The sequence below is a fragment of the Panthera leo genome, chromosome B3 (genome assembly GCF_018350215.1).
Source record: "Panthera leo isolate Ple1 chromosome B3, P.leo_Ple1_pat1.1, whole genome shotgun sequence".
In the NCBI taxonomy this organism is placed as follows: domain Eukaryota; kingdom Metazoa; phylum Chordata; class Mammalia; order Carnivora; family Felidae; genus Panthera; species Panthera leo.
The window spans coordinates 48,023,695-48,048,975 of NC_056684.1; the positions used below are offsets into that span (position 1 = coordinate 48,023,695).

Sequence of the window (25,281 nt, forward strand, 5' to 3'; positions counted from 1 at the left end):
GAAGACGTTTAACCAACTGAGCCACCCAGGTGCCCCCATTTTGGGAGATGTTATTATTTATTTATTTATTATTTTTGGAAGATTTTAAATTAATGGGAGAGTAGACATTACAACTGATATCCCAGAAATACAAAAGGTAAGAGAATACTATGAACAGTGGTACACCAATAAATTGGATAACCTAGATGAAACAAATTCCTAGACATTCCCAATCTACTAAAACTGAATGATAAATACGAAATCAGTTCAGGAAATCCAAATAAATCTGTACCTAGTTAGGAGATTGAAGGAGTATTCAAAAACCTTTTAATAAGGTAATCCCTATTCAAAAACCTTTTAACAAGGAAATCCCTGAACTAGATGGCTTCACTGGTGAATTCTACCAAATATTAAAAAAAAAAAAAAAAAAAATGAACATGAACCATCTTCAAATTCTTTACCCAAACTGAACAGAACAAAAACACTTCCAAACTCATTCTATGAAGACAGCATCAGCCTAATACCAAAGCCAGACAAAAATACAACAAAAAAACTACAGACCTATATCCCTCACAAATGCTTACATGAAAATCCTCAACAAAATAATAGCACACAATTCCACAGTACATGAAAAGGACTGTACAGAATGACCAAGGGGGATATACTCCTGGAAGCAAGGATGGTTCAACATAATGAAAATCAATCAATGTAACACTTCACATTAACACAATGAAAGAAACACACAATCCTCTTGAATGATGTCAAAAAAGGATTTGAGAAGATTAAACACGCTTTCATGTTAAAAAACATGAAACAGACAAGGAACAATGATCCTACTTCAACATAATAAAAGCCCCACATGAAAAGCCCACAGCTAATATACTCAGTGGTAAAAGACCAGAAGCTTTTACTCTATTATCAAGAACAAGACAAGGATACCTGCTTTTGCCACTTTATCCAACATAGTACTGGAAGTCTTGGTCAGAGCATCCAGGGAAGAAAAATAATAAAAGGCATCCAAATTAAAAAAAAGAAGAAGAAGAAACATTATTCCTGTTCACAGATAACACATGTATGTGGAAAACCCTAAAGATTCTACATGAAATCAGTTATGTTTTATATACTAACAATGAATATTCCTAAAAAGAAATAACCATTGTACAATAACCATTGTATTGTAACCATACAATAACCATTGTATTCAAAAGAATACAATACTTAGGAATAAACATAACCAACATGAAAGACTTTTACACTGAAAACTTGAAAACTGCTGAAAGTATTTAAATCCAAATAAATGGACAGATATTCTGTGTTTGTGGATTGGAAAGACTTATTTTTATGATGCCAATACTACCCAAAAGATATTTATAGATTCAATGTCATCTCTATCAAAATCCCAACTGTGTTTTTTTACAGAAATGGAAATATCCATCCTAATATTGATATGGAATCTCAAAAGGATATAAATGGTCAAACAATCCTGAAATGAATAACAACGTTGGAGGTCTCATACTTCTGGATTTCAAAACTTATTACAAAGCTACAGTGATCAAAGCAATGTGATACCTTCACAAAAGACATAGACCAATGGAACAGAATGCCCAGAAATAAACACATAAGGACAAATAATTATATTGACAAGAGTGCCAAGACCATTCCCTGGGAATGGACATCCTCTTTAACACACTGTACTTGGAAACTTGGTATCTCCAAGCAAAATAATGAGCTTGTACCTCTATATCATACTATCTACAAAAATTAACTCAAGTTTGGTTAAAGACCTAAATGTAAACCCTAAAATTATTAAAGTATTAGAAGAAAACACAGGGGACATGGTACATGATATTGGATTCAGTTGTGATTTCTTAGGATGCCAAAAGTACAAGCAACCACAAAAAAATTTTAAAAAATACTACATTAAAGGACAAAATCAACAGAGTGAACGGCAAATCTCTGCAAATCATATATCTGACAAGGAATTAATATCCAGAATATGTAAAGAATTCCTACAAATCAGTAACAGAGCACAGTCAACCAATTCAAGTCCTTGCCTATTTTGTAGACCTTTCTCCAAAAAAAGATATACATATGTCTAGCAAGCACAAAAAAGGTGGTCAGTATTACTGATCATTAGGGAAATGTAAATCAAAGCCACAATGAGAAATAACCCCCTAATAAATATTAGGATGACTACTATAAAAAAAAATAAAACAAAAACCACAAAAAATAACTGCTGGTGAAAATACAGAGAAACTAGAACCCTCATGCACCATTGGTGAGGATGTAAAATGAGACCGCTCCTGTGGAAAAGCAGTATGGTTGTTTCCTGAAAAATTAATAAGTATTTGCCATATGATCCAGCAATTCCACATCTGGATATATACCCAAGAAAACTGAAACCAGGGTCTTAAAAAGAGTAATTGTACACTCATGTTCATAGCAGTCAGTTAAGCAGCCAACTTGATTTCGGCTCAGGTCATGATCTCATGGTTCAAGGGTTCGAGCCCTAGGTCAGGCTCTGTGCTGACATTGCAGAGCCTGCTTGGGATTCTCTCTCTCTCCCTCTCTTTCTTAAGCAACCATCAGCTTCATAAGACTATGATAAAGGTAGAAGATGTTATATATACACCTAATGATAACCATAAATCAGAAAACAGTAAAAAATATGCAAAGAATAAAGAGAAAGGAATCCAAGTATATCACTAAAGAAAATCAGCAAACCATGAAAGAGAGCAAGACAAAAGTCAGAGAAAAACTACAAAAAAATCCTACAAAACAAGTAACAAAAGGACAATAAATACATACCTATCAATAATTACTTTGAATGTAAATGGACTAAATACTCCAATGGAAACACAGGATGACAAAGTGGGTAACAACAAAATCCATCTATATGCTGCCTATAAGAGACTCATTTTAGACCTAAAAATACCTGCAGATTGAAAGTGAGGGGATAGAGAAATATTTATTTTGTAAATGGATGTCAAAAGAAAGCTGGGATAGCAGTACTTAGACAAAATAGACTTAAAACACTGTAACATAAAGCAAAGAACACTATATATAATAAAGGGGACAATCCAAGAAGAAGATACAATAATTGAAAATATTTGTACACCTAGCATGGAAGAACCCAGATCCATAAAACAGTTAAAGACAAACATAAGGGAACTAATCAATAGTAACACAATAATAGTAGGGGACTTTAACATCCCACTTACATCAATGGACAGGTCATCTAAACAAAAAATCAACAAAGAAATAGTGGCTTTGAATGACACAGGAGACTAAATGGACTTAACAGATACATTCAAAACATCCTAAAATAGCAGAATACACTTCTTTTCAAGCACACATGGAACATTCTCCAAAACAGACCACATATTAGGGCACAAAACAAGTCTCAACAGAATTTAAAAGATCAAAGTCACACCATACATCTTTTCTGACCACAGTGCTATGAAACTAGAAATCAATCACAAGAGAAAATCTGGAAAGAACACAAATATCTAGAGGTTAAATAATAGGCTACTAAAAAATGAATGTGTCAACCAAGGTATCAAAGAAGAAATAAAAAATTACATGTAAACAAATGAAAATGAAAACACAACAGTACAAACTCTTTGGGATATAGCAGAAGTGTTTCTAAAAGGGAAGTTTAGGGGCGCCTGGGTGGCTCAGTCGGTTAAGTGTCCGACTTCGGCTCAGGTCATGATCTCACGGTCTGTGAGTTCAAGCCCCACATTGGGCTCTGTGCTGACAGCTCAGAGCCTGGAGCCTGTTTCGGATTCTGTGTCTCCCTCTCTCTCTGACCCTCCCCCATTCATGCTCTGTCTCTCTCTGTCTCAAAAATAAATAAACGTTAAAAAAAATGTTAAAAAAAAAAAAGGAAGTTTACATAAATACAGGCCTATCTCAACAAACATAAAAAGTCTTAAATAAACAATCTAACCTTACACCTAAAGGAGCAAGAAAAAAAAAAGACCAAACAAAACCCAAAACCAAAAGAAGAAAATCATAAATGTTACAGCAGAAATAAATGATATAGAGACTATAAAAATTATAGAACAGATCAATGACACCAGGAGCTGGTTCTTTGAAAAGATCGACAAGATTGATAAACCTCCAGGGAGACCCATCAAAAAAAAAAAAAAAGAGGACTCAAACAAAATCATAAATGAAAGGAAAAATGACAACCAACACCATATAAAGAATTTTAAGAGAGTATTATGAGAAACTATATGCCAACAAATTGGACAACCTAGAAGAAATGGATAAATTCCTAGAAACAAATAACCTACCAAAACTGAAAGAAATAGAAAATTTGAACAGAATGATTACCAGCAATGAAATTGAACTAGTCAAAAAACTTCCAACAAACAAAAGTCCAGAACCAGACAGCTTCTCAGGCAAATTCTATTGAACATATTTTATTTTTTAATCTTTATTAATTTATGTTGAGATAGAGAGAATCCCAAGAAGGCTCCATGGTCAGCATGAAGCCTAATGCAGGGCTTGATCCCACAAATCATGAGATCATGACCTAAGCTGAAATTGAGAGCCAGATGCTTAACTGACTGAGCCACCGAGGTGCCCCAAATTCTATCAAACATTTAAAGAAGAGTTAATATCTAGTCTCCTCAAACTATCCCAATAAACATAATAGGAAGAAAAACTTCCAAATTCATTCTATGGGATTAGTATTACTCTGATACCAACACTAGATAAAACCACCACAGACACACACACACATAAACCCACAAAGAACTACAGGCCAATATCTCTGATGAACACAGATGCAAAACTCCTCATCACAATGTTAGTAAACTGAATCCAGTAGTACATTTAAAAAAATCATTCATCATGATCAAGTGGGATTTATTCCTGGGATTCAAGGGTCGTTTAATATTCATAAATCTCTCAACATGATAGAGCACATCACTAACAGGATACAAACCATATGATCATTTCCAAAAAGCTTTTGACAAAGTACAACATGCTTCATGATAAAAACAAAAAACTCAACGAATTAGGTTTAGAGGGAACATAACTAAACATAATAAAGACCTTATATTGAAATCCCACAGCATATATCCTACTCAGTGGTGAAAAACTGAGAGCTTTTCCCCTAAGGTCAGGAGTAACACAAGGATGTCCACTCTCATCACTTTTATTCACCATAGAACTAGAAGTCCTAGCCACAGCAATCAGACAACAAAAAGAAATAAAAGGCATCCAAATTGGTAAGGAAGAAGTAAAACTTTCACTATGTGCAGATGACATGATACTCTATATAGGAAACCCTAAAAAGTTCGCCAGAAAATTACTAGCACTGATAAATGAGTTAAGTTGAGGGATACAAAACCAACGTATAGAAATCTCTTGCATTTTTATACACTAATAATGAAGCAGCAGAAAGAGAAATTAAGCAAGGAATCCCATTACAGTTGCACCAAAAATAATAAAATACCTAGGAATAAACCTAACCAAAGAGGTAAAAGACTTGTACTCTGAAAACTATGAAACACTGATGAAAAAATTGGACATGACACAAAGAAATGGAAAGATATAATAAACATGGTCATGAAATGGGAGAACGAATACTGTTAAAATGTCCTTACTACCAAGCAATCTACAGATTAAATTCAATCCCTATCAAAATACCAACAGCACTTTTCACAGAACTAGAATAAACAATCCTAAAATTTGTATGGAACCATAAAAGACCCCAAGTAGCCAAAACAATCCTGAAAAAGAGAAACAAAACTAGAGGGAAGTATTACAATTCCAGTCTTCAAGTCATATTACAAAGCTCAAGTAATCAAAACAGTATGGTACTGGCACAAAACAGATTAATAGAACAGAGTATAGAGCCCCCAATAAACCCACAATTATATGGTCAATTAATCCTCAACTAAGGAGGAAAGAATATGCAATGGGAAAAAGTGTCTTTAACAAATGGAGTTGGAAAAACTGGACAGCTACATGTGAAAGAATGAAACTGGACCACTTTCTTACACCATACATAAAAATAAATTCAAAATGGATTAAACATGAGACCTGAAACGATGAAAAAAACCTAGAAGAGCAGCAGTAATTCCTGTGACATCAGCTATAGCAATATTTTTTCTAGAGATGTCTCCTGAGGAAAGGGAAATAAAGCTTAAAAAATAACTATTAGGATCACATCAAAATAAAAACCTTCTGCACAGTGAAGTAAACAATGAACAAAACTAAAATGCAACCTACTGAATGGGAGAAAGTATTTGCAAATGGCCTATCCTATAAAGGGTTAATATCCAAATATATAAAGAACTTCTACAACTCAACACCCAAAACCAAATAATCCAAAAATGGGCCAAAGACATGAATAGACATTTCTTCAAAGACATACAGATGACCAAAAGACATGAAAAGATGCTCAAAATCACTCATCATCAGGAAAATGCAAATCAAACCACAAGAGGTATCACCTCATACATGCCAGAATGGCTAAAATCAAAAACACAAGAAACAACAAGTGTTGGTGAGGATGTGGAGAAAAAGGAACCCTCAATGCACTGTTGGTGGGAATGCAAGCAGGTGCAGCCTCTCTGGAAAACAGTATGGAGGTTCCTCAACAATTTCAAGATAGAAATACCATATGATCCAGTAGCTCCACTACTCAATATTTACCCAAAGAACATGAAAAGAATAATTCAAAAAGATATATATGCATCCCTCTGGTTATTTAAAATAACCAAATAGGTAAGCAGCTCAAGTGTCCATCAACAGATGAAAGGATAAAGAAGCAGTGCATATACACAATGGAGTATTATTAAGCCACAAAAAGAATGAAATCTTGCCATTTGCAACACCATGGATGGAGCTAGAGAATATAATGCTAAGTGAAATAAGTCAGAGAAAGACAAATACCTTATGCTTTCACTCATATGTGGAATTTAAAAAACAAAATAAATGAGCATAAGAGAGAAAGAGAGAATGAAAGAGAGAGAGAAACTAAGAGTGAACTATAGAGAACTGATGGTTAACAGAGAGGTGAGTAGGGCAATGGGTGAAATAGGTGATGGGGATTAAGAATACGTTTATCAGATATGTGAGTACAGAAAATGTTTAAAATTGTTCAATCAGTATATTGTTTACCTTTAATATAACCTTGTATGTTAACTATAACTGAATTAAAATAAAAAACTTAAAAAAACAAAAACACAAATTCATTATATGTCCACCATGAATTGAATTAGAAATCAGTAAAAAAAGTATCTGGAAAAATTACCAAATATTTGTAAATGAAACAACAAGCTTCTAAATAACTCATAAGTAAAAAAGAAATCAAAAGGAAAATTAGACAGTATGTGAATAGAATGAAAATGAAAAAATGACAAATCAAAATTTGTAGCTAAAAGAATGCATAGAAGAAAATTTACAATGTTAAATGCTTATATTAGAAAAGAAAGGGTTCAAATCAACAGATTCTGTTCCCATTTTAAGTAACTAGAAAAAGAACAAATTGAACCCAATTAAAGAGAGAGAAGGAAATAACAAATAGAAATCAATAAAAGAGAAAACTGAGGAAAAATAAATAAAAACCGATTTAGTAAGGTTCTAGTAAGGCTGATCAAGATGATACAAATTACCAATATCAAGAATAAGGAGAAAAAGAAATCTATGAGAATGTGGGAAGAACATCAATATAAATTCTCTAGTTATTCAAAGGACAATAAAGGAATAACAAAAAAAATTATATGCCGATAAATTTGACAACATAGGTAAAATGTAAAGATTCTGGATTTCAGGGATGATGGTGACGTAGGAGGATGCTGGGCTCACCACGTCCTGCTGACCACTTATATTCCACCTACACCTGCCTAAATAACCCAGAAAACCGCCAGAGGATTAGCAGAACGGAGTCTCCGGAGCCAAGTGCAGACGAGAGGCCCACGGAAGAGAGTAGGAAGGGCGGCAAGGCGGTGCATGCTACACAGACTGGCCGGAGGGAGCCGGGGCAGAGGGGCAGCCTGCCGGCCAAGCAGAGCCCCGAGTCTGGCTTGCAAAAGCGGAGGGGCCAGAGGGAGTATGTTCCGACAGCAAGTGGGACTTAACATCTGGGAGGTTATAAGTTAACAGCTCTGCTCAGAAAGCGGGAAGGCTGGAGGACAACGGGAGGGAGAGTTGCTGAGCCCCTGATGACAGAGCTCAGTTTGGCGGGGAACAAAGGCGCTCGCCAGCGCCATCTCCCTTGCCCATCCCCCAGCCAAAATCCCAAAGGGAACCGGTTCCTGCCAGCGAACTTGCTTGCACTGCACAAACACCCAACGCTGTGCTTCTGTGGAGCCACCCCTCTGGCGGTGGGTCTGACTCCCTCCCGCTGCCACAGGGCCCCTCCTAAAGCGGATCACGAAGGAGAATTGAGCTAAGCCTGCCCCTCCCGCCCCCGTGCACCTTGCCTATCCACCCCAGCTAATACGCCAGATCCCCAGCACCACAAGCCTGGCAGTGTGCAAGTAGCCCAGACGGGCCACGCCACCCCACAGTGAATCCTGCCCCTAGGAGAGGGGAAGAGAAGGCACACACCAGTCTGACTGTGGCCCCAGTGGTGGGCAGGGGGCAGACATCAGGTCTGACTGCGGCCCCGCCCACCAACTCCAGTTATTCAAGACAGCATAGGGGAAGTGCCCTGCAGGTCCGCACCACTCCAGGGACTATCCAAAATGACCAAAGGGAAGAATTCCCCTCAAAAGAATCTCCAGGAAATAACAACAGCTAACGAACTGATCAAAAAGGATTTGAACAATATAACAGAAAGTGAATTTAGAATAATAGTCATAAAATTAATCGCTGGGCTTGAAAACAGTATAGAGGACAGCAGAGAATCTACTGCTATAGAGATCAAGGGACTAAGGAAGAGTCAGGAGGAACTAAAAAACGCTATAAACGAGCTGCAAAATAAAATGGAAACGACCATGGCTCGGATTGAAGAGGCAGAGGAGAGAATAGGTGAACTAGAAGATAAAATTATGGAAAAAGAAGCTGAGACAAAGAGAGATAAAAAAATCCAGGAGTATGAGGGGAAAATTAGAGAAATAAGTGATGCACTAAAGAGAAATAATATACGCATAATTGGTATCCCAGAGGAGGAAGAGAGAGGGAAAGGTGCTGAAGGGGTACTTGAAGAAATAATAGCTGAGAACTTCCCTGAAGTGGGGAAGGAAAAAGGCATTGAAATCCAAGAGGCACAGAGAACTCCCTTCAGACGTAACTTGAATCGATCTTCTGCACGACATATCATAGTGAAACTGGCAAAATACAAGGATAAAGAGAAAATTCTGAAAGCAGCGAGGGATAAACGTGCCCTAATATATAAAGGGAGACCTATAAGACTCGTGACTCATCTCTCTTCTGAAACTTGGCAGGCCAGAAAGGAATGGCAGGAGATCTTCAATGTGATGAACAGGAAAAATATGTAGCTGAGAATCCTTTATCCAGCAAGTCTGTCATTTAGAAGGAGAGATAAATGTCTTCCCAAACAAACAAAAACTGAAGGAATTCGTCACCACTAAACCAGTCCTACAAGAGATCCTAAGGGGGCTCCTGTGAGACAAAGTACCAGAGACATCGCTACAAGGATAAAACATACAGACATCACAATGACTCTAAACCAATATCTTTCTATAATAACACTGAATGTAAATGGACTAAATGCGCCAACCAAAAGACAGAGGATATCAGAATGGATAAAAAAAACAAGACCCATCTATTTGCTGTCTACAAGAGACTCATTTTAGACCTGAGGACACCTTCAGATTGAGAGTGAGGGGATGGAGAACTATTTATCATGCTACTGGAAGTCAAAAGAAAGCTGGAGTAGCCATACTTATATCAGACAAACTAGACTTTAAATTAAAGGCTGTAACAAGAGATGAAGAAGGGCATTATATAATAATTACAGGGTCTATCTATCAGGAAGAGCTAACAATTATAAATGTCTATGTGCCGAATACGGGAGCCCCCAAATACATAAAACAATTACTCATAAACATAAGCAACCTTATTGATAAGAATGTGGTCATTGCAGGGGACTTTAACACTCCACTTACAGCAATGGATAGATGATCTAGACACACGGTCAATAAAGAAACAAGGGCCCTGAATGATACATTGGATCAGATGGACTTGACAGATATATTTAGAACTCTGCATCCCAAAGCAACAGAATATACTTTCTTCTCGAGTGCACATGGAACCTTCTCCAAGATAGATCACATACTGGGTCACAAAACAGCCCTTCATAAGTATACAAGAATTGAAATCATACCATGCATACTTTCAGACCACAACGCTATGAAGCTTGAACTCAACCACAGGAAAAAGTCTGGAAAACCTCCAAAAGCATGGAGGTTAAAGAACACCCTACTAAAGAATGAGTGCGTCAACCAGGCAATTAGAGAAGAAATTAAAAAATATATGGAAACAAACGAAAATGAAAATACAACAATCCAAAAGCTTTGGGATGCAGCGAAGGCAGTCCTGAGAGGAAAATACATTGCAATCCAGGCCTATCTCAAGAAACAAGAAAAAACCCAAATACAAAATCTAACAGCACACCTAAAGGAAATAGAAGCAGAACAGCAAAGACAGCCTAAACCCAGCAGAAGAAGAGAAATAATAAAGATCAGAGCAGAAATAAACAATATAGAATCTAAAAAAACTGTAGAGCAGATCAATGAAACCAAGAGTTGGTTTTTTGAAAAAATAAACAAAATTGATAAACCTCTAGCCAGGCTTCTCAAAAAGAAAAGGGAGATGACCCAAATAGATAAAATCATGAATGAAAATGGAATTATTACAACCAATCCCTCAGAGATACAAGCAATTATCAGGGAATACTATGAAAAATTATATGCCAACAAACTGGACAACCTGGAAGAAATGGACAAATTCCTAAACATCCACACGCTTCCAAAACTCAATCAGGAGGAAATAGAAAGCTTGAACAGACCCATAACCAGCCAAGAAATTGAATCAGTCATCAAAAATCTCCCAACAAATAAGAGTCCAGGACCAGATGGCTTCCCTGGGGAGTTCTACCAGACGTTTAAAGCAGAGATAATACTGATCCTTCTCAAGCTATTCCAAAAAATAGAAAGGGAAGGAAAACTTCCACACTCATTCTACGAAGCCAGTATTACTTTGATTCCTAAACCAGACAGAGACCCAGTAAAAAAAGAGAACTACAGGCCAATATCCCTGATGAATATGGATGCAAAAATTCTCAATAAGATACTAGCAAATCGAATTCAACAGCATATAAAAAGAATTATTCACCATGATCAAGTGGGATTCATTCCTGGGGTGCAGGGCTGGTTCAACATTCGCAAATCAATCAACATGATACATCACATTAAGGAAAGAAAAGATAAGAACCATATGATCCTGTCAATTGATGCAGGAAAGACATTTGACAAAATCCAGCACCATTTCTTTTTTTTAAAAATTTTTTTTTTTCAACGTTTTTTATTTATTTTTTGGGGGACAGAGAGAGACAGACAGAGCATGAACGGGGGAGGGGCAGAGAGAGGGAGACACAGAATCGGAAACAGGCTCCAGGCTCTGAGCCATCAGCCCAGAGCCTGACGCGGGGCTCGAACTCACGGACCGCGAGATCGTGACCTGGCTGAAGTCGGACGCTTAACCGACTGCGCCACCCAGGCGCCCCTCCAGCACCATTTCTTAATAAAAACCCTTGAGAAAGTCGGGATAGAAGGAACATACTTAAACATCATAAAAGCCATTTATGAAAAGCCCACAGCTAACATCATCCTCAATGGGGAAAAACTGAGAGCTTTCTCCCTGAGAACAGGAACATGACAGGGATGTCCACTCTCACCGCTGTTGTTTAACATAGTGTTGGAAGTTCTAGCATCAGCAATCAGACAACAAAAGGAAATTAAAGGCATCAAAACTGGCAAAGATGAAGTCAAGCTTTCTTTGCAGATGACATGATACTATACATGGAAAATCCGATAGACTCCACCAAAAGTCTGCTAGAACTGATACATGAATTCAGCAAAGTTGCAGGATACAAAAATCAATGTACAGAAATCAGTTGCATTCTTATACACTAATAATGAAGCAACAGAAAGACAAATAAAGAAACTGATCCCATTCACAATTGCACCAAGAAGCATAAAATACCTAGGGATAAATCTAACCAAAGATGTAAAAGATCTGTATGCTGAAAACTATAGAAAGCTTATGAAGGAAATTGAAGAAGATATAAAGAAATGGAAGAACATTCCCTGCTCATGGATTGGAAGACTAAATATTGTCAAAATGTCAATACTACCCAAAGCTATCTACACATTCAATGCAATCCCAATCAAAATTGCTCCAGCATTCTTCTCGAAACTAGAACAAGCAATCCTAAAATTCATATGGAACCACAAAAGGCCCCGAATAGCCAAAGTAATTTTGAAGAAGAAGACCAAAGCAGGAGGCATCACAATTCCAGACTTTAGCCTCTACTACAAAGCTGTAATCATCAAGACAGCATGGTATTGGCACAAAAACAGACACATAGACTAATGGAATAGAATAGAAACCCCAGAACTAGACCCACAAACGTATGGCCAACTAATCTTTGACAAAGCAGGAAAGAACATCCAATGGAAAAAAGACAGTCTCTTTAACGAATCGTGCTGGGAGAACGGGACAGCAACATGCAGAAGATTGAAACTAGACCACTTTCTCACACCATTCACAAAAATAAACTCAAAATGGACAAAGGACCTGAATGTGAGACAGGAAACCATCAAAACCCTCGAGGAGAAAGCAGGAAAAGACCTCTCTGACCTCAGCCGTAGCAATGTCTTACTCGACACATCCCCAAAGGCAAGCGAATTAAAAGCAAAAATGAACTACTGGGACTTTATGAAGATAAACAGCTTCTGCACAGCAAAGGAAACAACCAACAAAACTAAAAGACAACCAACAGAATGGGAAAAGATATTTGCAAATGACATATCGGACAAAAGGCTAGTATCCAAAATCTATAAAGAACTCACCAAACTCCACACCCAGAAAACAAATAACCCAGTGAAGAAATGGGCAGAAAACATGAATAGACACTTCTCTAAAGAAGACATCCAGATGGCCAACAGGCACATGAAAAGATGCTCAACGTCGCTCCTCATCAGGGAAATACAAATCAAAACCACACTCAGATATCACCTCACGCCAGTCAGAGTGGCCAAAATGAACAAATCAGGAGACTATAGATGCTGGAGAGGATGTGGAGAAACGGGAACCCTCTTGCACTGTTGGTGGGAATGCAAATTGGTGCAGCCACTCTGGAAAACAGTGTGGAGGTTCCTCAAAAAATTAACAATAGACCTACCCTAAGACCCAGCAATAGCACTGCTAGGAATTTACCCAAGGGATACAGGAGTACTGGTGCATAGGGGCACTTGTGCCCCAATGTTTATAGCAGCACTCTCAACAATAGCCAAATTATGGAAAGAGCCTAAATGTCCATCAACTGATGAATAGATAAAGAAATTGTGGTTTATATACACAATGGAGTACTACATGGCAATAAGAAAGAATGAAATCTGGCCCTTTGTAGCAACGTGGATGGAACTGGAGAGTGTGATGCTAAGTGAAATAAGCCATACATAGAAAGACAGATACCATATGTTTTCACTCTTATGTGGATCCTGAGAAACTTAACAGAAACCCATGGGGGAGGGGAAGGAAAAAAAAAAAAAAGAGGTTAGAGTGGGAGAGAGCAAAAGCATAAGAGACTCTTAAAAACTGAGAACAAACTGAGGGTTGATGGGGGGGTGGGAGGGAGGGGAGGGTGGGTGATGGTTATTGAGGAGGGCACCTTTTGGGATGAGCACTGGGTGTTGTATGGAAACCAATTTGACAATAAATTTCATATATTGAAGAAACAAAATAAATAAAACTTTCACTGTGCTTTTTATCACTGTCTGTATAATGTTCTACAATAAATAAAAAAAAAACAATGACTTCGAAAAAAAATGCAAAGATGCTTTGAAAGACACATCCAAATCACACAATAAGGTACAGATGGCCTCTATATAGAATACTTATGTATCTGTTAGAGAAACTGAATTTGAAATTCAAAATATTGTCACATGAACTAAGGATGATTTTCTTTTATTTTGACAAGATTAATTTTTTTAAAAAATGAAATTTGGTGAAGGCCACAAGGACAATATGTAGCCCACAAAACCTAAAATAGTTATTAGCTGGCCCTTTATGGAAAAAGTTTGCCTACCTTTGTCCTGTGTAGAATCCTAAGGATAGAATACGTGACTTTACCAAGTTTCAAGATACAAATTAAATCTATAAAAGTAAACTGTATTTCTCTATACTAGCAACAAATAATTGAAAACTGAAATTTTAAAAATTTACAATAACATGAGGAAGATTAAAAACTAAGGGACAAGTGTGAAAAAAATGTACAAGACCTGTATTCCAAAAACTACAAAAAACTGCCTACAGAAAATGAAGAAGGCTTAAAAAGTAGATATGCTCTATTCATGATGTGGAAAACACAGTATTAAGATGTCACTTTTCCAAGTTGATCTACAGATTTAATGCAACTCCAAGCAAAATTTCCATACTACCAAAACCACCTATAGATTCAATGCAATGCCTCTCTGTCAAGATTGCAGTTGCAGTTATTACAGAAGTAGATAAAACAATCATAAAATTTATATAGAACCACAAACGATTTCCAAAAGCCAAAGCAATCCTGAGAGAAAAGAACAAAGCAGGAGGCATCACACTTCCTGATTTCAAGCTATATTGTAAGACTAGTAATTAAAATAGTATGGTATTGGCATAAAAGCAGACACATAGACCACTGGAACAGAATCAAGAGCCCAGAAATTAATCCATGCATATACAGTCAACTAATAATGGGAAAATGCTAGTGTTTTCAATAAATGGTGCTGGGAAAATTAGATATTCACATATAAAAGAATGCAACTTGATTCTACCACTATCAGTTTAGTCCAAGCTACCTCATCTTTCACACTGCACCTCTTAACCAGCATCCATCCTTCCAATCAATTATCCACACAGCACACAGAAATACTTTCCAGGTACACATCTGATCATAGCAGAGTCTCCTTTCACCTTTTTCAAATAACCATACAGTGACTTTATACTACTCTTTGGGTAAAACCTGTAATACTTAACATGGCCTAAAGGATCTAGATGGTTTGGCCTCTACCTAATGTTGGAGGCCTCACTTTGCAACACTCCCTTGACATCCATCCCTGACTTTCATACCTTGTCTTTCTTCCTGCCACAGTGCCATTTTTTACATAGGATTCCTTTTGTCCATAATCTAGCATCTAACTCATTAATATTATTTAGAACTTAGCTTAGAATTACTTTTTAAAAAAGCATTCCTTGAGGTGCAGGGTTGGCTCAGTCACTTAAGGGTCCGACTTCAGCTCAGGTCATGATCTCGTGGTTTGTGGGTTTGAGCCCCGCGTCGGGCTCTGTGCTGACAGCGCAGAGCCTGGAGACTGCTTCAAGTTCTGTGTCTCCCTCCCTCTCTGCCCCTGCTCGTGCTCTGTCTCTCTCAAAATAAATAACATTAAAAAAAAAGAATTAAAAAAAAAAGCATTCCTTGACCTGGTTACCTGCTGAAAGCACAGTTGCACCTTAGTTTTGCTTGATGAACTAACACACAGCTTCTTCACTATGAAGTGTGTGATTGTAAGCACCACATTTATTTTTATCATGTTTATATCTCTAGCCTCTAGTAAAAATCTGGCAGGTACCTAGAAGGCCCTCATAAATATTTCTGAATGAATTAAGGAAGAATTAGATATTATTTGTTCCTAAATGACATGGACTTGGTGACATGTTTTAAATGGATTACAAGCAAATCATCAAATGCCCTGTTTTAAGAATTCCAATTAAACCATCACAAAGTTGTTTTTCCTCATTCCTTCCTGCAGTGTGTTTCAGGGGCAATTATTATGTTTCAGGCACTGAGACCCAACAATGGATGAGACATTCAGGGTCCCTCCACTCATGCAGCATCTGGTTTAAGCTGACTGACTTTTCATTTTGAAAGTTACTCTTATTCTAAGGCCAGATTACTTGTTTCCTAACCTCTGTGGAGAAGAAATATATCATTATTTTTAAAATAAATCTTTAACTTTCTTATGACTCTGAGGAAATCTTGTTCTATTTTATGGAAAATTTACTCTTTCTTAAACATACAGACCTGAATAATTTTAATTACCTACCTATTTATATGTCTAATGAGAATGAGAAGCAAAGTACAAAGAATTAAAATGGAAAATAAAATATACCTCCTCACAAAACTTATATACAGACTAGACGACAAGCAAAAACCTAACAGCATATGCCCAGAGTCCTTCAAAGACAGAAGTTAGAAATAAAGCAAAGTAATTAAAAAATGAAAAACTTAAAGACATACACATATTTTTTCAGAAATCTGAAATAAGTTATGTCTAAGAACTCTGATCTTGAAATGCTTACTTCATAGCAAATAGTTACACAAAATGTTATCCCAACTATCTTTAAACTCATCACCCATAATGCTGACTTGGGATCAGAAATTTATCTTGGACACATTTGTTTTTACAGTGTTGATGGTTTTAAACTGAGATCGCATACCAAATCCTCATTACTTGAATTTGTAAAATGGCTGATTAGGATTATTGCTGTCATGGAAACTAGTTTTTCCTTCTGCTTCTCTAATGTGTGTGCTAAAACAGACATCACATCTACAACCAAGAATTAGCAAATCCTGGCATATACATGGTTATTCCATTTTCTTCAAAATCCCTTCAGAGTGCACCGAAGTGAAAATAATACTCCAAGAGCATGCTAATTATTGGCAAGTTATAAAGATGACTTCCTAACTTGCTTACTAACTTCTATTAATAAATCCCTGTCATCATACTATCACTGATGGCTCTTGAACATGAACATAGTCTGATCACACAGCATAAACTATCTCACAGAAGATATCTTAAAACTCTTTAGTCACTGTAACATATTTGCCTCTGTTAAACATGTTAGAGGATTCATCAAGTTCAGTTTAGTTCTATGTTCTAACATAGTGTTACTGTTAGTTCTAATACTTATTAAGTGTTATTAATTTAGTCCAAAATGTATCATCTGTGTCTATAATGACAGTGGCTCCTAATTTCATCACCCAAGTCATTGTTAAAGTATTCATTATTGTCCTAAGGGAGAGATTCCAATGGAGCATCACTTTTAGGCTGACATAGAACCAAAAACTAAGAGCCAAAATTTATACAAGATTTTGATATACAAAATAGAGTATACAAAAAGTTTTTACACAACATGGATATGTGAGCCTTTATTTATTCAACAGACATTTCAGGGACTGAGTGCTAATTCTATGACCATCACTGGCTAGATACCAGGATACAACAGTCATCCTTACAACAACCCTATAATAGTGACTATCAAAATGTTGTCTCAGAAGCAGTGGCATCAGCATCAACCTGGGAACTTGTTAAAACTGCTTCCTTAAAGTAGTTACAACAGGCCTCACCCCAGACCTACTAAATCTGAAACTCTAGGGTTGGGGCCCAGCAATGTGTTTTAATAAGCCTCCCAGGTAATTCTGATACACGCTCAAGTTTGAGAACCACATAATTGCATTAATATACTGAAAAATTGAGGCTCAGAGAAGGAAGCAGACTTGAGGTGGAAAAGGGACATTTTCCTTTCATCTATCCCCAGAGATTAGAAAAATGTCGGGCACATAATATGTGCACACAATAAAGATTTTTGGATGGGAAAATGACTGAATCCTCTAAAGAGGTGTGCTATCATCCAATTATGGCAATAGCCCAAGAAATATAATCCTAACTTATTGAAGATGTACATATTGATGATGAAAGTATTTCTTCTTTGAAGAGAATTGTTTGCCATGACATCAAGAATTATAATTTAAAAACTATTATTTTTGACTCTTGCATAAAAGAAGTTACCAAAGGTGACCACTACCCAAACTGTTCAATTTTTCCATACCTTGTTATTTTGCCTTGATTTACTTAACTCCAATTTATACTTTTCTGCCTCTTCTAGAGCTCTATTCAACCGAACTTCTGTAGCACTTTGATTAGTAGCAGCCTGTTTTTGTAGTCTTCTTTTATTTTCTAATTCCTGTACAGTAAAAGAAATATATGGGACATTTATGAATATATCACAAGTTCCCTCTATTATTATATAACATTTTCCATTTCTCCCAAATTTTACACACACACACACACACACACACACACACACACACACACACATACAGCTGGGGGCGGAGGGCTGAAGACTGACTGACAGAAGTCTCAGGGAATTCTCACTTCCAAATTAGTAGTAGGAAAATATATCCTTAAAAATGTAGTTATGAATTCAACTTTCAAATTACTATTTGTTTGGAATTTTCTACTTCTTTTTATGTAGTATAGAGATTCTCTGTATTTATTTTATAAGCAACTCCTTGTAACTACAATTCTTCCTTTGGGAACCTCCCCAAAACACCCATGTAAGGCACAAACTCTCTCATAAACACTGTGTTTATGTAAACCTAACAAAGTATAGAAGAAATATTTGTTAAAAACAGAGCATTCTATGTTAGCCTTATAGGGAAAATCCCAACTCTGAGCAAAAACAACAGATCTTGTGGATTAATTTTCCCCATCTTGGGGTAGGTTTAGACTTGCATTTCTGCAAATATTCTAAGAGATGCTGCTGCACAGAGTCTACAGGCCACACATGAAGAAACATGAACATGTAGGATAAACTCCAAATTCTACCATCATCTGGCACTACAGTTTCATCTCCTGCCAGAAATGTTACCTTCAGATGTATCAGCAGTATGTGGATCTCTTCTAAACAGCTATGATGTTTCTTGCCTCTAAGCCTTTGCTCATGCTCTTGCTTCTGCCCTGATCCCTCCTGCCTACTCCTCATTTTTACATGCTTATCCTTTAAAACTCAGTGAAGGGTGTACACGAGGGCTTTACCTCCTCCAATAAGCCTTCCCTCATTATCTTCCTCATTCTCCTCCTAGGCTGGATTAGGTACCCTTCCTTTAGAGCTTCTACAACACCGTGACGCACATTTATCATGGTACCTGCTGTGGAGAACTGAAACTATCCATTTACTTCATTTCCCCCACTATAATATAAACTCATTAAGGATAGAAATGGTCTTAATTTCTGTATTCCCAGAACTTTAATGACATGTTTATTCAATTAAATTTATTTTGTAATACTTAACTCACTCTTCTTTGCATTTCCTATAGTGCCTAGTACAGAGCTTTATATACAACAGATACTCAATAAATATCAGGGAATTGAAATGATGCAGTTAAAGCTACAGTTGTCTGTTTTCTTCTTTTATTAAGTTTTTTTTCTCCTGGCTGCATCACTAGGTTTTATTTGAAAACTGATCTCCCTGGCTCTGAGTAATTAAGGGCAAAACAAAACAAAATACAACAAAACACATGCTGCTCTTTATGTAGGTTTCTAAACAAATCAAACTGTGTATGGATACCATCTGCTATCACCAGCCTTCTTCACAGCTTTGTGGGTGGTAGCTACAGTAAGAGCAAGCTTGATTTATCTCACTGTTCACATGGAAAAGGCAGAGATTCTCATTAGCTAGAAAGTCCACAATTCTAGCTGCCTCATTTCAGCCTCCTCTCGTAAGAATATGAGATAAATCTTTGCCCTTCTCTTTCCTCCTGGTGACTTTGTAACCTGCTTCATAGAGAAATGGAAACCATCCTACACCACATTATGTTCCCCTTTTTGTGAATCAATATTGACCTCCTGCTTGGGAGAAGTGAAAAAGAAAAACGGTAGCCCTTAGAATACTAAAATACAAAATAAAATATTCCTATACGAGTAAATCTACTAAGGGAAAACCTTACCAAAAACTTGAAAACATTGCTGTTTTCAGTCACACTCAAGGACTCTCTACAAAATGCATACAAAGTACCAATATTTTTTATATATGCTGAAAATAATAAAGTAAACCTATTGTTACCAAAGTTAAGCATTTTACATGTTGTTAGAGAAAATTTTTATGAAAGATCTCAAGCCCTTACTTTTACATCAGCTTTAAAAGAAAAATCTAGATAGCTTAAATAAAATAAAATCTAACTTTAAAACTCAAAGAGTATGAGATCCAAGAAATAATTTGCCATCCTCTGATAACTTTTAAAGCATTCATAAGGCACTACAAGAGGGCAAGAATACAGAGAGGTATGTATCAGTAGCCACAGCACAGGATGAAATGTAGCAAATGCTTTAAGAGGAAAAAGTCGCCACAGTAATTTAGAAGAGAAATAATCACATGAGGACAACAAGTAAATGATCAGATAAGGTTCTAGAAACAGGTGGCTAAGGTACAAAGAGCATTAAACGTGGAGTCAGAAAACCTATGAACTGTGATAGACTCAGTTTCCACATCTGAAATTGGAAGTGATGAGATGTATATCTAATTACTTATGCAACACATTTATCAAGCACTTACTATGTGCCAGGTACTATTCTATATGAATGATGGGCACATGATAATTAACCAAAGTTCCTCCCTTCATAAAGCTTACCTTCTAGACGAAAAGACAGATGATAAGCACATACATATATACATACTCATACATAATATCTGGTAGTGATAAGGGCTATGAAGAAAAATAAAGAAGGCTTGGCGCCAGAAGCGAGAGCCCCTTGGGGCTCATCCTGCCCTCCCCCTCATTGGGTCAGTGAAAAAACGGTAAGAGTAGTGGTATTTCACCGCTGGCCGGCAAGGCCGGCAGACCCTGCCCCGCCCCTTCATGGGGGGGGGGGGCGGGCACGCCAGGGTCCTCCCACTTATTTTTTTTTTAATGAAATTTATTGTCAGCTTGGTCTCCATACAACACCCAGTGCTCATCCCAAAAGGTGCCCTCCTCAATGCCCATCACCCACTTTCCCCTCCCTCCCATCCCCATCAACCCTCAGTTTATTCTCAGTTTTTAAAAGTCTCTTATGATTTGGCTCCCTAACTTTTTTTTTCCTTCCCCTCCCCCATGGGTTTCTGTTAAGTTTCTCAGGATCCACATAAGAGTGAAAACATATGGTATCTGTCTTTCTCTGTATGACTTATTTCACTTAGCATAACACTCTCCAGTTCCATCCACATTGCTACAAAAGGCCCTATTTCATTCTTTCTCATTGCCAAGTAGTATTCCATTGTGTATATAAACCACAATTTCTTTATCCATTCATCAGTTGATGGACATTTAGGCTCTTTCCATAATTTGGCTATTGTTGAGAGTGCTGCTATAAACATTGGGGTACAAGTGCCCCTATGCATCAGCACTCCTGTATCCCTTGGGTAAATTCCTAGCAGTACTTTTGCTGGGTCACAGAGTAGATCTATTTTTAATTTTTTGAGGAACCTCCACAGTTTTCCAGAGCGGCTGCACTAGTTTGCATTCCCACCAACAGTGCAAGAGGGTTCCCATTTCTCTACATCCTTTCCAGCATCTATAGTCTCCTGATCTGTTCATTTTAACCACTTTAACTGGCGTGAGGTGATATCTGAGTGTGGTTTTGATTTGTATTTCCCTGATGAGGAGTGATGTTGAGCATCTCTTCATGTGCCTGTTGGCCATCTGGATGTCTTTAGAGAAGTGTCTATTCATGTTTTCTGCCCATTTCTTCACTGGGTTATTTGTTTTCCGGGTGTGGAGTTTGGTGAGCTCTTTATAGATTTTGGATATTAGCCCTTTGTCTGACAAGTCATTTGCAAGTATCTTTTCCCATTCTGTTGGTTGCCTTTTAGTTTTGTTGGTTGTTTCCTTTGCTGTGCAGAAGCTTTTTATCTTCATAAGGTCCCAATAGTTCATTTTTGCTTTTAATTCCCTTGCCTTTGGAGATGTATCAAGTAAGAAATTGCTGCGGCTGAGGTCAGAGAGGTTTTTTCCTGCTTTCTCCTCTAGGGTTTTGATGGTTTCCTGTCTCACATTCAGGTCCTTTGTCCATTTTGAGTTTATTTTTGTGAATGGTGAAAGAAAGTGGTCTAGTTTCATTCTTCTGCATGTTGCTGTCCAGTTCTCCCAGCACCATTTGTTAAAGAGACTGTCTTTATCCATTGGATATTCTTTCCTGCTTTGTCAAAGACTAGTTGGTCATACTTTTGTGGGTCCAATTGTGGAGTCTCTATTCTATCGGTCTATGTGTCTGTTTTTGTGCAATACCATGCTGTCTTGATGATGACAGCTTTGTAGTAGAGGCTAAAGTCTGGGATTGTGATGCCTCCCACTTTGGTCTTCTTCTTCAATATTCTTTGGCTATTCGGGGTCTTTTGTGGTTCCATACGAATTTTAGGATTGCTTGTTCTAGCTTTCAGAAGAATGTTGGTGCCATTTTGATTTGGATTGCATTGAATGTGTAGATTGCTTTGGGTAGTATTGACATTTTAACAATATTTATTCTTCCCATGCATGAGCATGGAATGTTTTTCCATTTCTTTATATCTTCTTCAATTTCCTTCATAAGCTTTCTATAGTTTTCAGCATACAGATCTTTTAAATCTTTAGTTAGGTTTATTCCTAGGTATTTTATGATTCTTGGTGCAATTGTAAATGGGATCAGTTTATTTGTCTTTCTGTTGCTTCATTATTAGTGTATAAGAATGCAACTGATTTCTGTACATTAATTTTGTATCCTGCGACTTTGCTGAATTCATGTATCAGTTCTAGCAGACATTTGGTAGAGTCTATCGGGTTTTCCATGTATATTATCATGTCATCTGCAAAAAGTGAAAGCTTGACTTCATCTTTGCCAATTTTGATGCCTTTGATTTCCTTTTGTTGTCTGATTGCTGATGCTAGACCTTCCAACAGAAGTTGGAATTCCAATGGAATTTGTCCATTTCTTCCAGGTTGTCCAGTTTGTTGGCATATAATTTTTCATAGTATTCCCTGATAATTGGTTGTATTTCTGAGGGATTGGTTGTAATAATTCCATTTTCATTCATTATTTTATCTATTTAGGTCCTCTCCCTTTTCTTTTTGAGAAGCCTGGCTAGAGGTTTATCAATTTTGTTTATTTTTTAAAAAAACCAACTCTTGGTTTCATTGATCTGTTCTACAGGTTTTTTTTTTAGATCCTATATTATTTCTGCTCTGATCTTTATTATTTCTCTTCTGCTGGGTTTGGGGTGTCTTTGCTGTTCTGCTTCTATTTCCTTTACGTGTGCTGTTAGATTTTATATTTGGGATTTTTGTTGTTTCTTGAGATAGGCCAAGATTGCAATGTATATTCCTCTCAGGACTGCCTTTGCTGCATCCCAAAGCATTTGGATTGTTGTATTTTCATTTTCATTTGTTTCCATCTATTTTTAAATTTCTTCTCTAATTGCCTGCTTGACCCATTCCCTGGTTAACCCCTCACAGGGATGGGAGGTGGACCACTGGGGGCCTCCCACTTATTCTACACCTCTCATGTCTCTTCACCATGCCAGACTAGAGTCAAGGTCAACAGGGTCTTCTTTCCCCCCTGATTCCGCCAAGCCTGTTCCCCTGGCTTTGGTTTCACTGGATAGTAGGTAGGGACAGTGGGAATCTTGTTCATCTATTCATGCATGTCACTAATTAGGTGATGAGGCATTTGGCTACCTTAAGAGAGTCATATTTACTCCCGAAATTTACATTTGGAAGGCTTCCAAATTGGGGATGATTCTTGTAAAGATCTGGAGGGAAGAATTATAGACTGAAGGAACAATGAAAACAAAGATCCTGAGGTAGGAATCCATTCAGCATATTCAAAGATCACCAAGGTGGTATTGTTATTGAGGTAGGACTATCAATCTAGGAGGTTACTGGAATAGAGTAAGTGAACGACAGTAGCTGGGGCTTGGATAGAAGTAGTGAGTTTTTGATAAGTAGTTAATTCTATGTATTTTGAAGATAGAATTGACAGAACTTGTTGATGGGTTGGATGTAAATATGGGAAGAGAGAAGGAGCAACAGGACTTTTGGATTTTGGCCTGAACAACTTGATGTTTTTTACTGAGAAGGAGAGGAAAAGCATGTTTGCAGAGGGCAGGGAAGCAGGAGCTCCTTTTAAGATGTACGAAGTTTAACATATCAAGCAGAAGTATCAAGTGGGCACCAAAGAAGAGGTTAGAGCAAGAAAAAGAAATGTGGTGGTGATCAACATATGGATGGTATATAAAGCCATGGAAGTGAATGAGAGTATCTAACAACTGGATGTAGACAGAATAGTGAAGAGAGCCAAGGACTCAGCCTTGGGCACTTCCACATGTAAAGATCAAGAAAATAAGGACGAAAATCATTAAGTGTGCTATAGAAGTCAAATGAAAAGTATTTCAAGGAGTGAGTAATCAACCATGGCAAATGTTACTGAGAGACAAATTACTGAAAGGAATAATAACTGACTACAACTGGCAGTGTGGATTATTGATGATGTTGTAAAGAATGGTTCTGAGGCAGAGCAGAGATGGAAACCTAACTAGACTAGTTTCAGGAGAGAATGACAAATGAGGAATAGAGACATTGGGTATAAACAACCATTTTAACAAGCTTCACTATAATGGGGAGCAATGTTATAGAGCTGGAGGTACATATAAGATCTATGGAGGTTTTAAAAAATATATTGCATATTCTATAACATGTTTCTATGATAATATGAGTAATCCAATAGATGAATGTGATTTTTGAGAGAGAAAGACAGGATAATTGTAAAAGCAAAGTCCTTGAGTAGGAGAGAGGGTATGTGATCCAGTACACGGTAAAGAGAGGCATTTACACAGAAGAGGTAGGAATCTATTGTCATACATTAGGGGGAAGCAGAGTAGATGGGTACAGAGGCAGAGACATTCACAGATTTAGTGACAGGATGACAAAGGGTTATCTTTTGATTTTATTTTCTTAGTAAAACAGGGGGCAAAGTCATGAACTTAAAATGGGAAAGTTAGAAGTACTGAAAAGTTGAGGAGAAAAGTTCACCTGTTTAATAATCATCTTGGGAGAGGGAAATGACTTCTCAGAAAGTTGGAGAGGAAAATGGCATTACACCTGAGATTTGTAAAATAAATTAAAATAGGACCAATCCATTTGGCTGGTGTTTTTTTGTTTTGTTTTGTTTTGACAGCCCAAATTCACTGCACTTGAGGAAGCATGCAGTAGCAAGGACATTAGGTTTAACTAGGCTTGGGTTTTGCCCACACACTAGA

The 25,281-nt window shown here is 37.2% G+C and overlaps 1 protein-coding gene across 2 annotated transcripts in view; it reads right to left on the bottom strand.

Annotated features, from left to right (window-relative positions):
• The window catches only part of TEX9 (testis expressed 9), a 64,170-nt gene that overhangs the window by 4,074 nt on the left and 34,815 nt on the right, over positions 1 to 25,281 (bottom strand). For both annotated transcript variants that reach the window (XM_042941938.1, XM_042941939.1), the window contains one exon: positions 18,064 to 18,198. In XM_042941938.1, coding sequence (XP_042797872.1) covers positions 18,064 to 18,198 — 135 coding nt within the window. The remainder of the gene's footprint in view (positions 1 to 18,063; positions 18,199 to 25,281) is intronic.